Source organism: Bidens hawaiensis, unplaced genomic scaffold, assembly GCF_021521415.1.
Source record: "Bidens hawaiensis isolate Kalapana, Puna unplaced genomic scaffold, B.hawaiensis_p1.1 tig00032462_1, whole genome shotgun sequence".
In the NCBI taxonomy this organism is placed as follows: domain Eukaryota; kingdom Viridiplantae; phylum Streptophyta; class Magnoliopsida; order Asterales; family Asteraceae; genus Bidens; species Bidens hawaiensis.
Genome location: NW_027505252.1, coordinates 115,192 through 131,907, shown reverse-complemented (window position 1 = coordinate 131,907; position 16,716 = coordinate 115,192). Strand labels below are relative to the sequence as shown.

The following is a 16,716-nucleotide window of genomic DNA, read 5'->3' as shown; positions in this document are numbered from 1 at the left end:
ATTGCACGTACAACCGAGTTTAATCTAAGCTTAGGCTTGTTTAACTTTAATGTAGTGTACATGAGCTCGAGTCAAACTTATTCAAACCCTCAACCCTAGGTCTGTAAGCGGACCTAACTGGACCGGACGAGGCCTTGATCGTGTTCATTCGTGAAGCTTTTGCCTGGCAAACGAACGGTTCACGAACACTCTACCGAACGAAAATCCTTTTTTTTTTGTTCGTTCATTAAGGAATCGATTTTGTCCATATCCGTCCGTTAGTATCATAAACTGACTCTAATGAACAACCGAACACTAACGGAGAAACAAACACTAAACGTTAATGAACAAACAAAAATAAACATATCAAAATACTTAACATAAACACTAATTGTTTTACACAACATCATCATCATCATCATCGTACTCAGTATATCCCACCAATAGCAATGCTATGGTAGGGTCTGAGGAGGGTAAGATGTAGACAGCCTTACCTCTATCCCATAGGGATAGAGAGGCTGCTTCCGGTGAGACCCCCGGCTCGATAGTAGTTTTGAATCAAGCCTTGGACATAAGACACATAACCCTCAATCATCGGGACACCGGCTGATTGGTGCATGTGCCCTTGTCTTTCGGCTATCAACGCCACCACATGATGCCTGATTAACCTTCCGCCACTTTTAACGTTATTTTCACGTGATTAGTAAAATAACGTCAAAATTAGTGCAATTTTACTTTTGCCCACCCAAGGGTTCACACATATATACATTATATGTGCGCACCGCAAGCAGGGCGTTTAATTGTTTTACACAACATAATATCCAAAAATATTTAACACTTAACAAAGTAACTATTTACATAGCCATATCAGAATAATGTTTTTGAGTTCAACATACACTTAACACTATTAAACGGACGTTACCAGATTTCACGAACGCGACCTTCCAACAAACTACAAACAGTAAAAAACTTTCTAACAACTTTTGGCGCCAAAATTAGAAACCTTCATTTCAATCCCATTCAATAACCATTAATTCCAACAAACTCCAAACCCTAACCAGCTTCACAAGCTTAATTACTCATCAATGGCGACTAAACTAATCATCATCATCATCATCCTCCTCCTCACGGCAACAATACTCCACCTCACCACCGCAGTGCCACCGGAAACACTCACCAACGCCGCCGACACGCTGGCAAACTCCGGCTACGTGGCGATGTCGTTAACAATCAACCTCGTCTCCGACGTCCTGCTTTCACACCACAACTCCGCCACTGTATTCACGCCTCCGGACTCGTCGTTCGCTGACTACGGACAGCCGTCGTTGTCAATCCTTCAATTGCACTTCTCTCCGATGGCGTTTTCGCTTCAGAGCATCAGGTCTCTGCCGTATGGCACCAAAATTCCTACCGTTGACTCAGGTACGGTCCGAGCCGTAACCGTTCGATTAGATTTCGATATATGACGTCATATTTGCTGGATCTTCGGTTTATTTTATAGTAATTTTTGTATAATAATAATAATAAAGTAGTTATAGGTCAGATCTCGACAAATGACGTCATAATCGTAGGTTTATTTTATGATCATTTTGTATAATAATTTAAATTAATATTAAACTAGTAATAATAATAATAATAATAAGAAGAAGAAGGTAGTTATTTGTTTCTTATAGGTCAGATCTCAAAAAAATGACGTCATAATCGTCGGAACTTCGGTTTATTTTATAATCATTTTTGTATAATAATAATAATAATAATAATAATAAAGTAGTTATTCGTCTCTTATAGGTCAGATCTCTCGATAAATGAAGTCATAATCGTCGGATCTTCGGTTTCTTTTATATAATAATAATAATAATAAATAAGTTATTCGTCTCAATATATGACGTCATAGTCGTCGGATCTCTGGTTTATTTCATAATAATAATAATAATAATAATAATAATAATAATAATAAAGTTATTGACCGTTGATTCAGGTACATTCCTAACCGTCACAACACAATCACCGTCCGATCAAATCTCCATCAACGACGTCAAAATCGTCGGATCTCCAGTCTTCGACGACGGATCACTAATCGTATTCGGTATCGAAGACTTCTTCGACCCGAACTTCACCATTCCGGATCCTCCAGTTCCAGTATCCACTTTAGATCACTGTACGACGTCGTTTCGAGATAATAATAATAATAATAACAACAATAACAATAATAACAGTTTCCCATTTCATGATAGTGCTAATGTCTTAATATCCAGAGGATATTCCGTTATCGCCTCGTTTCTTAACCTCCAACTGTTAGGCTTAGGGTTTATGAACCAACCAAGACTAACTGTTTTCGCACCGAGTGATGAAATAATGATAGAATATTCCGGTAGGTTTCCTGATTACCAGTCATTATTTTACCGGCACGTGTTGCCGTGTAAGATCTCGTGGCGAGATTTGATTAATGTGGAGGATGGGACCGGATTCGATACGTATTTGGAGGGGTTTGAGGTGAGGATATTTCGGTCCGGTGGGACGTATAAGGTGAATGAGGTGGCGATTACGTTTCCGGATATGTATTATAGTGAGTGGATTGTGGTGCATGGGATTAGAGAGGCGCTTTCGCTTCCGAAGATGGCTGATGAGGTTAGTGATGGTGATGATCCGTTTGATGATGATTCGCCTGCGAAACCGGAAGGTAGAGAGCTTAGTGGTACGGATTTGGATTCGGATCGTTCGGAGTTTTGATTGCATGTACGATACGTACATTACCTATTGATGATGCATATAATAAGTTTGTTCCGTAAATTGTGAATTGAGTTTATATCAATGATCTAATGATAGAAATGGAGTTGATATGATATGATGTTTAATAGATAGTTAATTACAAAATCTGTTTTATCTTACGAGAGCTCGAGCACGAGCTCGTTTTCAAGCTCAGGCTCAGATAAGCGATCTTCCCGTAGAAGGCTCGAGCTCGAGGTCTTTTTTAAGCTCAGCCTTGGATAAGCGATCTTCCTATACAAGGCTCGAGCTCAAGATCAGTAACTAAACAAACTTTGTTTGAGGCTCGGGGTTGGCTGGAGATCGAAAAGGCTAGACTCATTTCGAGCCTTTTGTCAATCCAATCCCGAGTTGCTCGCGAGTGACTCAGCTTGTTGCGCGATATTCAATTAGTTAGGGGGTGTTTGGCATAATTTTTTTAACATAGCTTTTAGCCTTTTTGCTTTTTTTAATAAATAAGCTTAACTTGATATTTGGCTTAGCCCTTTAAACTTATGCTTATTAGCTTATATAAACTAATTTGAATAAGCTTATTTGAATAGCTTATATAGACTAATTTGAATAAGCTTATTTAAAGATGGTTTTTTAGCTTATTTATGTAAGAGTATAATCATAAACCAAAAAATAAAAGATATGCCAAACACTCTTAGGTATTCTAGAAACTATATTATTTTCAAAGGCATACATTAGAATTGGTGACCAGATGGGCTTCTATACATTAGTCAGGTTTGGGCATTGTGGCCAGTGTTTCAAAAACCGGTTTAAACCGGCTGGTTAAACCGGATTTCGTACAGTAGGCCGGTATTTTGAGTACGGTATTTTTGATCGGTTTGCTAGAATATCGTCCCGGCGGTTTTTGTCTAAAATACCGGTTTTTACCGATAAATCGTTTTAAGCCCGAGAAATTTTTTATATTTGCGGCCCATATTTTTTCAAAATTACTTTTAACCCAACAATTAACATTCAAACGTGTATACCTCATGACTATTTTTTTTTAAATTGAGTGCTTTTGCATTATTTTTTTAATATGAATTAGCTTTTGGATTAATTTTTATTACAGGAATTATTTAGTTTTGGGTTATTTTTGGATTGAAGTTTTATTTATAAAAAATTACAAGGTAAACTATTCAAACGGTTGAACCTTCCGATATAACCCGGTTCAGCCGGTTATACCATTTTTTTTCTCAATCCGGTACAGATAAAATACCGGTTTTTAAAACATTGATTATGGCCCAATCTAAAGTAAAGAGGAGTGTTAGACTGTTAGGGCAGCCAAAGCAGTTACTATCGACAGTATCTTTAAATGGGCTTCTTGGTCGATGCCCAATGATTTGACAAGCCCAATTTCTTAGATGGTTAATCATCTTTCATTCTTACTCTTAGTCGGTAGAGGTGGAAATCATAACCTATTAACCAAATCGAAACCGGAACCTACCCAAAATCGCCTATAAATCGGTTTAGTAGAAATTTGCTTGTAACAGATATTAACCGTAGGTTAGGATACGGATAGAGATTTTCACATGGGAGCCCGTTAACCGAAACTGGTTAAATTTAAGGAATCACATAAAATAAAGACAAGACATAATAATTTTTTTTTAAAATGACATAAAGATAAGTGATTAAATAATTATTTATATATTCTTAAATATTTTTAAAATATATCGGATTACCGCTAAAACGGGTCGCCACGAGTAGATTGTAAGGTTAAACAAGTTGTGCATGACGAGTTAACAACTAATAAACTACTCGTATTGGGAATGTAAACCGGAAAAACTAGTTGTTGACCAAGATCTACTCGTCACGACTAATTGAGCTTTCAACCTATTTAACATTTCCAGTTATTCTTTTGTTAAACTAACTGGTTCGATGTATTTGATAAACAAACAACGCCGTGGTTAGTTTGGTAAATACCCGTGTCTCGATCTCCAACTTGCTATATATAGATTTGTTTGCATTGAGTGTATGGCTTTATATAGCTTGGCTCCTTCTCAATCAATGTGATCTTTTGTATTAGTTGTTTTAGAGTGGGCTTGGATTATTATAATCATAAAATGAAGAAATCAACTTAACTGTAGTTGGAGTGCATGCCACGATCTCCAGCTCAGAACATATTGTTAATTGCAAGTTACCATTTTATAAATATCCATAGGCTTTGTGGTTAGCTTCGTAATGACATGCATAGTAAATTAGTAATAGAAGTTTAGAGTAGACTTACATTAAAAAAATATGAACAAGCGAGCTTACATAATGAACACATTACCGTTTCTATAATTCTGGCTATCTTGTGCTCAGCTACAATAATAAAATACTTAATATGACAAAATTGTATTAGGATCTAGCTAATGACAGATTAGCATTGTCACAAACATGAACTCATGTCTCCATTAATATCCATTCGATCATATTTTGACGTTTACCAATCGAACAATTTATTGGTTATAAACTTAATATACTTTGATAACACCAGCAACTTGGTAATTTGTAGTAGTATACTATTTAGAAATAGTGAAATGATACAATCTTCATAAAGAGTCGGCCAAGATATGTGTACATGGATAGAGTGGTTATAAAATCCTCTATTAATTATGTAAGTTTGTGTTCTTGCTAGATGCTGCGTTATATTCGGATCACACACGTTCATCGCTAGCTTGGCGCCTTCTTATATTAATTCATCTTTTTATGCGGCTAGTTGTTTAGAGTAGACTTTGATTATATATATAATGAAAAGTCAATTTAAATCTAGTTCGCATATCGATACCTCCAGCTCAGAACATTGGGAATCATTGCACCTTAAGGTGTATTCGGTTGCAACCACTAGCGACCAGTGGCGGACCCAGGAATTTTGGCCAATGGGGTCCCGTTTTTTTCGGTGTTTAGATTTTTCGGGTCAGTTGTTGTTCGGGTCGGCCGTCGTTTGGTTCGGGTCGAGGCGATGAACATAAATAAAACAATATGATGAAATACGATCGGTCCTCATTAGAAAACACACAAAATTATCAACAAAATACAATGTAGATAACTTCAAAATCAATGTGAAATTATTAACAAAAAGTCCATGTTACATTCTACAAATCACAAACATAAATAGTCAAAGAATGGGCTTTGATATACTTCTTTTTGAATCAAAATCATCCCTTAGGATATGGATGTTAGTGCCTATTATATTCACAGCTTTACGTTTTGTTCGCGTAACCACTTCGAGATTTGTTTTGTCGATCTAAAACTGTGTAAAGCCATACAACTATAGCAGCTTCATAGACCCATATATACGTAGACATTTCAATTGATAAATGCTATATGGAAGACTGCTTATGACCAACCTTCAATATCTGCCACTTCTAATCTTTCTAAACTCCAAAACTCCTTTAGCAAATAGCAAGTTAATAATACAATGACAAAAAAACGAGCTCTAAATGAAAAAAAAGGGTAAACTCCAAAGCTCCTATGATGGATCCAACAAAAGGTATAAACTCCACCTGTTCTACTTATGGTCTTCTATCTCTGTGTCCGAATGTTGGCTATTTTAAAGCCCTAACTAGTAACTAATATTGAGTAGGATTTAAAAAAGGATGAAAAAATCATAGAAAATGGAGGGTTGGAAGACTTGAATTAGTGACCTTTGGGATACAAAACCAAGAATTTACCACCACACCACATTAGTATTGATAGCATGGGTTCCAACTCTTAATTTTTATGGGGTCCATAAACAATTTAATATACCGCCTCTAGAAAATTTCTAAAAAACATTGGTGTCCCGGGACCCCGTTCTACACTACGTGGGTCTGCCCCTGCTAGCGACTCCAATATTTCTTTTGAAACTGTTGGGGTTCTTGTCAAGTCCGGTAAGGAGATTATGGAAGAATTATCGATCCATTGGGAATGAAAAGAGTATTCAGTTTGGGTGTCGGAGATTATGAAAGATTGGTCGCCGGATTTTATCACCGGAAGTATTGGAACACCTAAACGCGGTCATGACTCTGAAGTAAAGGAGACATTGCCGTCCGGGAGCCTGATATGGGGTTAGCAAACGCGAGTAACGAGGAAGAAGATGGAGAGTTTGTCCCTGAAGTTAGCCGGTCGTGTATGGGAAATGACTCATGCTTGGGAAATATGAACAGTGATATTAATGGCTCATTATCACAAGGCACCTAAGAACTTAATGCAAGGGTGGCTCATGAACTCTTCAATGGGATTTAATAGTGGTGGGACCCAATTGAATAAATCAAGAGGTGCAAGTGGATCTCGGCCCAAATCAAAATCAAACTCTCTTGGGCCTCTCTCTAGCCCAAGACAACCAGCCTCTAAGAGACCCAGGTATGACGGTAATCTTCAAGAGAATAATAACCATACGGGTTTTGACTTTCCTCTTCCATCTTATCCTGAGCACCTTCGAGATAACACCATCCAATATTCTCCTCATGTGAGTGATGATTCTAATATTCTTTCTGAAAATAATGGAGTTGGAGCAGAATGTCAATAATCAATCCGGGGAAAACCTTTCTGATCATGGCCCAGTGCATGTCGAAGCAGGGGCAAATAACGAGGCACACGACTTAGCTACTGAAATTAATGCAACTATTATGGTAGGGAGTCTTGTTGGTATGCATGTGGAAAACTACTCAAATCAATTAGCAAGTCTAGTTAAGGGATCGGGCAATGACTTGATGAATCAATGAATTTTCTCACAATAAATATTAGGGGAGTGGGCAACGCTCACAAATCAATGTGGATTAAAAATATAAAGAAAGAACACGGGGTCGATTTCATTGCAATACAGGAAACCATGTTTTCAGATGGTACAAGAATAAAGTTCTCAAAATTTTGGGGGGACTCACCTATTGAGGTTGATTGGGTAAACTCGGAGGGCAGATCAGAGGGGATTGCATGTCTATGGCCCTGGAATTTTCAAGAATAGACACAATTAAAGACAATTATTTCCTTTTAATGTGTGGTACAATTAAAGGGGTGAGTGAGCGGGTTCATGTGGTAAATGTATATGCTCCACAGAGCGCCTCGGCAAAAAGGGTTTTATGGGAACAACTCAAAGATTTAAAAGTATCACGTGAGGGTGTTTGGATCTTTCTCGGTGACTTTAATCAAGTAAGATCGGCGGAAGAAAGAAGAAACTGCATTTTTGATCCTACACAGGTTAATGATTTCAACTCTTTCATTTACAAAGCAAACCTCTCCGAGTATATCATGAACGGTTTTAAATTCACAAGATGGCTCGATGGGGATAACAAGCTAAGCAAATTGGACCGGATGCTAGTATGTGATAAGTTCTGGGGGCTTTGGCCAACCGCCACTCTCCGTGCTCTCCCGAAAAATCTCTCAGATCACTGTCCTCTACTTCTGAGCACCACGTCTTCGAATTACGGTCACATTATTTTTAAACTTTTTAATGCTTGGCTTCACAAACCTGGTCTAGACAACGTTGTTCGTTCCTCTGTCAGTTCTTTTACTTTTGTAGGTGCTCCGGATATAGCTTTGGCTGGAAAACTAAGATGCATTAAAAAAGCAATTAAAGAATGGAACAAGACAACTAAACAAGTGGAGGATGCAAATGTTACCACCTCCATTGCTGCCCTAGAAAGACTGGATCTGCTTAGTGAAACCCATGACTTGTCTGACGCTGAAGCAACTGCTTAGTGAAACCCATGACTTGTCTGACGCTGAAGCAACTGAATACACCGAGCACAAAAACATAGTGGCTACGATCAATGACAACCGAATGAAAGAACTCCAACAAAAATCATGGGTCAAATGGGCCGTGGAAGGGGATGAAAACTCAGCTTTTTTCCATGGATTTATAAATAGTCGAGTGGCAAAAGGCAGGTTGAATGGTCTCATGATTGATGGGGCTTGGTGTGCTGAACCGTCTCGGGTGAAGAACGAGGTTAAGGATTTTTTCGAGCTTAAATTTAATGAGCCGGTTCAATCACGACCAACTTTCACATGTCATCACGTTAGAAAACTATCGGGAGAGCAAGGCTCTTTCCTTATATCTCTGTTCTCTCTTGTCGAAGTTAAAAATGCGGTGTGGGATTGTGGTGGGGACAAAGCCCCGGGGCCTGATGGTTTCACCTTCACTTTCATAAAGCACTATTGGGATCTACTTGGAAATGATTTTTTCAAGATCATGTTACGCTTTCATGATACCGGGAAAATTTCTAAAGGTTGTAGCTCTTCTTTCATTACCTTAATCCCTAAAGTAAACGATCCGGAAAGCTTAAACGACTTCCGTCCTATTAATCTTATTGGGTGTATCAGCAAAGTTATTTCCAAGGTCCTCGCCAATAGACTGAAAAAAGTTATAGGCACTGTTATATCAGAAGAGCAATCGGCGTATCTATCTGATCGGAACATCCTGGATGGACCATTAATTGCAAATGAAATTATCTCCTGGGAAACGCTCCAAATCTTGTGCCTTCTTCTTCAAAATAGACTTCGAAAAAGCTTTTGACACCATAAATTGGAACTTTATTAATATGGTTTTCCAACAAATGAACTTCCCTACCTTATGGAGATGTTGGATTCAAGGAATATTCGCCTCAACGCGTTCCTCGGTTTTGGTTAACGGGTCCCCCACTCTTGAGTTCCAATGCTATAGGGGGTAAGGCAAGGCGACCCGTTATCACCATTTATCTTCATACTGGCCATGGAAGCTCTTTCAAGCTTCTTGATTAGTGCAACTTCGGCGGGAATTTTTAACGGGATTTCACTTCCAAACGGAGGTCCGAAAGTGTCGCATCTTGTATATGCAGATGATGTAATGTTTTTGGGCACATGGGAGGAGGCAGGTCTAATTAATATTAGACGACTTATGAATTGTTTTTTCCTCGTGTCGGGCCTTATAATAAACCTAAATAAGTCATGCCTTTATGGTGTGAAGACATCTCTGTAGGAAAATAAAAGCATGGCCGATCTATTTAGATGCAAGCATGGCTCTCTTCCGTTTGTGTATTTAGGTCTAAAGGTTGGGGGTAATATGAATCGGTATAATAATTGGGCCCCGGTTATCGATACTTTTGAAGCACGGATTTCTCTGTGGAAGTCTACCAGTTTATCCATTGGGGGTAGAACCACTCTAATTAAATCGGTTCTAAACTCTTTACCAATTTACTACTTTTCTCTCTATCAAGAACCTGGGAATGTCATTAAAAAAACTTGAAGGCATGAGACGTAAATTTTTATGGCGAGACACGAACGGAAGGAGGAGGATACATTGGGTTCGTTGGGATATTATCACTCAACCGGTGGATGATGGGGGGCTCGGACTGGGATCTCTCCAAGATATTAATTCAAGTTTACTTGCAAAATGGGTGTGGAGGTACAAAACGGAACCGAACAGGCTTTGGAGAGCGGTTGTAAGGAGCATTCATTTTAATCCGAAACATGGCAACTTCATCCCATCAAAAAAAGGTCTCTCTAGTGTCTGGAGCAACATTTGCAAAAAAGAAGTGTCCATGAGTAACAAGAACATCAAAATCAGCCTGCTTACTAAAAGTGTTGTGGGTAACGGGTCCAATACTCAGTTTTGGATTGATGTGTGGGCCTCTATAGTACCGTTTAAAATTCTTTTTCCAGCTCTCTTCCTGTTGGAAAAGTTTAAAGGCTGCATTGTACGAGATAAATTTAGTGCTTCTGACGCAAGTGTCTCTAACATTCCTAAATGGTGTTGGTACCGTCAACCATCTTCTCCGCAGGAAATTGAGGAACTTGCGGAGCTCAGTAATCTCATTTCTCAAACGGCCCTGACAGGTTTAACCGATAAATGGCAGTGGGTGTCAGGTAACTCGGGTGATTTTTCAGTCAAGGAAGTCAAGAAATTAATTCATGACTCTATGCAACAACCTCAGGGTCATACAATCAAATACACATGGAATAAATGGGTGCCACGTAAGGTAAACATTTTCGGGTGGCGAATGAATCTTGATCGTCTTCCAACAAGAACGGCACTTGAGAGGAGAAATATCAGTGTGTCCTCCTTGTGTTGCCCACTATGTGGCGACCGGGATGAGAACGTGGAACACATCTTCACATCTTGTTATGTTAACACTTTGGTGTGGCAAATGGTCTCTAGTTGGCTCTCGATTCCTCCTATATATGCTTTCTCTGTTCATGATCTTTTGCAGATACATCATAATAACTCCGGCTCGGTTATGAAGAAGAAAATGGTGTAGGCAATCATTCTTATATCTTGCTGGAATATATGGAGGATGCGGAATAACGTGGTATTCTCTAGTTATCGGGTAGACATCGGGAAACTTTTGGCGGAAATCAAAACATCAAGTTTTCTATGGATCAGGAATAGGGGGGAAGATGCATGCACTCGACTGGGAACATTGGTGTACTTTCAATATTTTGTAATTTATGTTAGTTTACAAAGGGGTCCCCGGGTACGGTTTGGGACTGCATCAAAAACACAACGGAGTGAAAACCGGTGGCGCGGCCTCCGTGTGTGGGGGTTTTTCTTGCACCTTCTTAAGGTAATTGGTGCAAGTTTTTCATCCCTTTTGCAGTCCTAGCAGTCACGTCTTCGGGTTGAATCTAGTATTGTTATGATGTTGTTGATTCTAGATTTTGGGTGTACCATTGTATATACTCTGACCATTTGCTTCTTGCGTATGGTTTTTTTTATAAAACTCATCTGTTCAAAAAAAAATTAACTAAGAGTAAACCCGCGCGATGCTGCGGCGATGATAATATGTTTAAACGATTTTTAGTGGTTACAAGACATGCAAAGATATGATCATAAAGATAACAAATAGCAAACCAATATTAACAAATGATTAAATAAAACATGTTCTTTTTTGAACATATAATCAACTGTACCTTTTTTTTGTACCAATTGAGTGAGGCTTTAGCTATTATGTTGACATCTATAAATAAATATAAGAATAAATTGAACTAAAAACCTTTAAAATGAGATAGCATATAGTACAATAATACTATATGGGTATCTCACTTAAGAATATAGTAGACAACAAAACTCAGGAACATAGTTTCATAACCTTCATTGTGTGTGTAAATGAAACATCAACCAGTGACGGATCAATAATTTTTCTTCCATAGGATTCACTGTTCGCGCGCGACCTCTCTACTTACACCGTAGATCCAGATCAGCCTCTGAAATCAACTTACCCAAGACTCGTGTTTGCAATCGTCGTAAACGACCAAAGATTAATGTCTACCGAGAGCCAAAATTGATATTTTTTTAAATGGCTTAATTCATTTTGCATATAACTGTTTTGATGCAAACTAAAAACAAAAATTTATTGCAGATGACTTGAACTCGATATGCTCATAACATGGTTTGACCATGTGTTAGTTTTTTTAAATGGCCCGAACTCATTTTACTTAGCACCCGTTTTGACCTGAACAAAGTTTTAAACTTTTTTTTATAATAACCTAAACCCATTTGGCTTACAACTCGTGATTGTAAGGTTGAAATTTCTTAAAAATTTATATATTCAAATATACAAAAGAAAAACAAAGAAAAAGAAAATATAGATTAATATACGGGTAACTTAATGTCCACCCTGAGCCAAAATTGATATTTTTTTCAATGACCCAAATTCATTTTGCATATAACTATTTTGACACAAATCAAAACCAATTTTTTTTTAAATTACTTGAATTCGACTGGCTCATAACATGCTTTAACTATAACCAAAATTGTTAGTTTTTCTTAAATGGACAGGACTCCTTTTACTTAGCACCCGTCTTGACCTGAACAAAGTTTTAAACTTTCTTTTTTAAACCTAAACCCATTTGGCTTACAACTCGTGATTGTAAGGTTGAAATTTGTTAAAATTTATATATTCAAATATACAAAAGAAAAACAAAGAAAAAAGAAAATATAGATTAATATACGGGTAACTTAATGTCCACCTAGAGCCAAATTGATATTTTTTAAATGTCCCAAATTCATTTTGCATATAACTATTTTGACGTTATATAATGTATATATGTGTGAACACTCGAGTGGGTAAAAGTGAAATTGCACTAATTTTGACGTTATTTTACTAATCTCGTGAAAATAACGTTAAAAGTAGCAGAAGGTTAATCAGGCATTATGTGGTGGCGTTGATAGCCGAAAGACGAGGGTACATGCACCAATCGGTCGGCGTCCCGATGGTTGAGTGTTATGTGTCTTATATCCAAGGCTTGATACAAAACTACTATCGAGCCGGGGGTCTCACCGGAAGCAGCCTCTATATCCCTATGGGGTAGAGGTAAGGCTGTCTACATCTTACCCTCCTCAGATCCTACCATAGCTTTGCTATTTGTGGGATATACTGAGTACGATGATGATGATGATGATATAACTATTTTGACGCAAAACCAAAACAAATTTTTTTTGAATGACTTGAATTCGATAGGCTCATAACAAGGTTTAACCATAACCAAAATTGTTAGTTTTTTAAATGGCCGAACTCATTTTACTTAGCACCTGTTTTGACCTGAACAAAATGTTAAAACTTTTTTTATAATGACCTAAACCCATTTGGCTTACAACCTGTGATAACTCAACCCGTAAATCGCACCAAAATCTATACTTCTTTTAAAGTGACACGAAATGCACGTCTATATTTAGTAAATCTGATTTCGAAACTTCCACAAAAATAAACACTTCGTGATTGTAAGGTTGAAATTTATTAAAATTTATATATTCTAATATATAAAAGAAAAACAAAGAAAAAAGAAAATATAGATGAATATGTAGGTGAACACAAGGGAGTGGAAGGGTAATTATAAATTAAACTTGCAAAAGTTGAACACAATTGAAAGGTTAAATTTGTAATTATATTTTAGGTTTATAAGTACATATATGAGTTGTACTCTTATGCTTAATTGACTTGTACATTATCATAAACATCTCAAAATAAAATAAAATTTACATTGAAACGTCGACAAATTAAGTACGTTGCAATGGTAAAGTCAGGTGTTTTTAAAACATAATATATTAAAAGTTATAGAAAAAATAAAAATTTTAAATGAATATGTCAAATAAATGGGTTAAGTTAAGGGGTTTATTTGTAACTACTTCATAAATTAACAAAGTTTTGTTGAAGTTAAAGGATCATAATTGCAATTATTTTCTAAACTAAATATTCTTAACCGTTCAAGATGTATAAAATACTATAGTACCCCTACATTTTCAAATTTGTATGCATTAAGGATAGTAATTTATGCAATGGTATTTGTACCTCTTAAAATTTAAGAGGCCATTCACTCATGCATTATATATTGTATAGATATAAATTATAATTGTTTAAAATCAGGGAGATTTACGAGAATTTAAATACATGGCCAAGCCAAAATAAAAGGATGTGTATGCCCTAAATAGTAGCGAAATATGTAAGCTATATAAAACTACAATTAACGTCAATGTTTTTTAACTTTAAAATCTTGTTTGGGTTCAATAATTTATATAAATTATGGATAAAAAAAGATCTATACTAAATATATTTAATATTATTAAGATCCATACCTATTTTACATGCCTCGGTCGGTCGGCTCGCACTACCCTACGGCCAGCCTTGTTTAGAGTATATTTGCAGTCAAATATGAGCAAGTCAACTTTAAATGTCAAACCACAACCAAAATTAAACGTTAGGTGTTCATTCGCTAGAAAGTTTTATTTTTAACTTAAAGGACTATGTGAAATAAATCATAGGAAAAAAAAACACAACTTGCTCATTCTTTTTTTCTTTCCCATAAAATATTTCTTTAGTCTTATTAATGTTCTTCAAGTTTTCTATGATAAATTGAGTGATATTTAAGATGAAGAATGAGTCCAATGCGCACATAACCTATCATTTCCCTCTCTCCCATCATACGGCCCACCATTTCTCTTACATGGTAGTTTTTAGCACATTTTTTCCCAAAATTTTATTCACCTCGCCTTCAAATCAACATCTCTCTTGTCCAACTAACTTTTTTTCTCTTCCAAGTAGGGTTGTTTACAAGCCGAGTCATGGAAAGCAAGGATTCGACTTGTTTAAAACCGAGCTTGCTCGGCTCGGTTAAGAAACCGAGCTGAATATTAGAGCTCGGCTTGGTTTTAAACCGAGCTAGCTTGGCTCGGTTCAGTTTGGCTCAATTTTTTTTCTAAATAAATATTTTTTTTACGTAGTACCAAATTGGTTCATAACTAGTTCAACCGAATATAAAATATATAATGTGTTCAACCAAATACAAAATAAGTTATAAATAATACATAATCGTATAAAGTCGATTACAGAATACGATCATAAGTATCTGAACCGACCGCGATAACAATAATGCAATATACAAGCATTCAACCTATTTGTGAAGAAAATAACTTGTCACGATTTCGAAAGGATATATTCCTCCTCTTAAGAGCATTCTCAACTAGTTCTTTAAAAGTATGTGAGGGAGATTTGTAAATTATATGGTACGGTTATAAGTGGTTGTGAGTTGATAAGAGAGAAAATGTTATATGAGAACGTTAAATTTGGGGTTTCACTGTTCATACCATATAACTTTTTAATATTTTCTAAAAGTGGTTGTAAATAGAGAAGAGATCAATTATAATCTATTTATTCTAATAAATGACTACACATTTTTGCCACTTGTCACTCTTATGGCTCTCTTCATCTTTTTTTCAACTTTTCAATATTGATCCTTATATTTTAAATCATTTCAATATATGAATTGAAGTTTATTTTTTTTGAATGTAAATCCTATTCGATTTATTCATTAACATTAATGGTGAAAGATAATAAAATAAGGAAATATAAAAATTGAAGTTGCAGACCTATTAGAATAAAATTTTAAAATCATAGGTAATTCAAATCAAGGTAAAATATATAACTTTTTTAAACTGAGATTTGAGCAGCAATGCATAATTTTTTATATAAGATTGATTTTAAATTTGGATTTAAATTTTCTCATATGTATTTGAACTCCGGAAAATGTGTATTTTCTTAATTTTCTCCAACCATTTTATATAAATATTGCAAACATGAAGAATACATTATATATATATATATATATATATATATATATATATATATATATATATATATATATATATATATCTCGGAGTTTAGCATTAAATCATTGAAGTTGAATATTATAATTATAATCCATATGAATAACGATTTACTATATGAACTATCTATCATTTATTTATATGACTTTTTGTGTGATATAAAAGGTTAGCAACAAGAATATCACTATTTAGTTTTCAACATTTTCTTTCATAACTCAAGACAAAAATGCTCCAGAATATTAATATTTACAAATAATTTATCATGATTAACCAATTTTAGATTTTAAGAATGATTATATCATCAAAGTTCAGGTGTTTTTTTTTTGGGATAATCATTTTTTTTTTGTTGATAAACATGAGTAAATGATCTCAAATGACATCATATATATTAATTGATCAAAAAGTATGTTATTTTATGTGTATGAATATTTTTTATTAGTTTCATGGATGTATATTATAATTTATCAAGGGTCGCGGTATGTACTTGAATAACCTTATTTGTCACACAGACATCTATACATGACTATATCAAGAGTTATAAGCAGACATATATAAAGATTTTGATTTTTGATAAACGATGTATATCAACCAATATAATCACAAATGTAGTGTACAAGGAAAGTTTTACTCCCTCCGTCCAATTAAAAGTGTCAATGTTTCTTTTTTTGTTTGTCTTATAATATCCACTTTCAAAATTTATCAGTCAATTTTCGAATTACCCTTAAACACACACAATAACATTAATAACCACTATTGATGGACCCAATTTTCAAGGGCATTATTGTCATTTGGTAAGCAAAAAAAGTAATCATTCAATATACCTTAAACTTTGTGTTTTTCAAACCATGACCCTTCTAATGGGATGAGAGGAGTATTTTTTTGTAACATATTTATGTAATCTTAGTTATGTAATTTCTGTAATTTTCATATAAACTGTATTAACAATA

General features: G+C 35.6%; 2 protein-coding genes across 2 annotated transcripts; both read left to right on the top strand.

Moving 5' to 3' along the window:
• The first annotated feature begins 1,060 nt into the window (after positions 1–1,060).
• On the top strand, positions 1,061–2,736 carry LOC143611874 (putative fasciclin-like arabinogalactan protein 20). The gene is made up of 2 exons (XM_077085993.1): positions 1,061–1,401; positions 1,958–2,736. The coding sequence occupies exons 1-2, from the start codon at positions 1,065–1,067 to the stop codon at positions 2,707–2,709; spliced, it is 1,089 nt and encodes a 362-aa protein (XP_076942108.1). The 5' UTR covers positions 1,061–1,064; the 3' UTR covers positions 2,710–2,736.
• Positions 2,737–7,635: 4,899 nt separating this feature from the next.
• LOC143611877 (uncharacterized) lies at positions 7,636–8,394 on the top strand. Its single transcript, XM_077085995.1, has one exon. The coding sequence runs from the start codon at positions 7,636–7,638 to the stop codon at positions 8,392–8,394; it is 759 nt and encodes a 252-aa protein (XP_076942110.1).
• Positions 8,395–16,716: the final 8,322 nt, after the last annotated feature.

Bases quoted from the DNA above. Each gene is read 5' to 3' on its own strand.
- LOC143611877 (XM_077085995.1), top strand. From the start codon at position 7,636: ATGGCCCTGGAATTTTCAAGAATAGACACAATTAAAGACAATTATTTC.
- LOC143611874 (XM_077085993.1), top strand. From the start codon at position 1,065: ATGGCGACTAAACTAATCATCATCATCATCATCCTCCTCCTCACGGCA. The intron at 1,402-1,957 runs GTACGGTCCGAG...CCGTTGATTCAG, and splicing joins AATTCCTACCGTTGACTCAG to GTACATTCCTAACCGTCACA.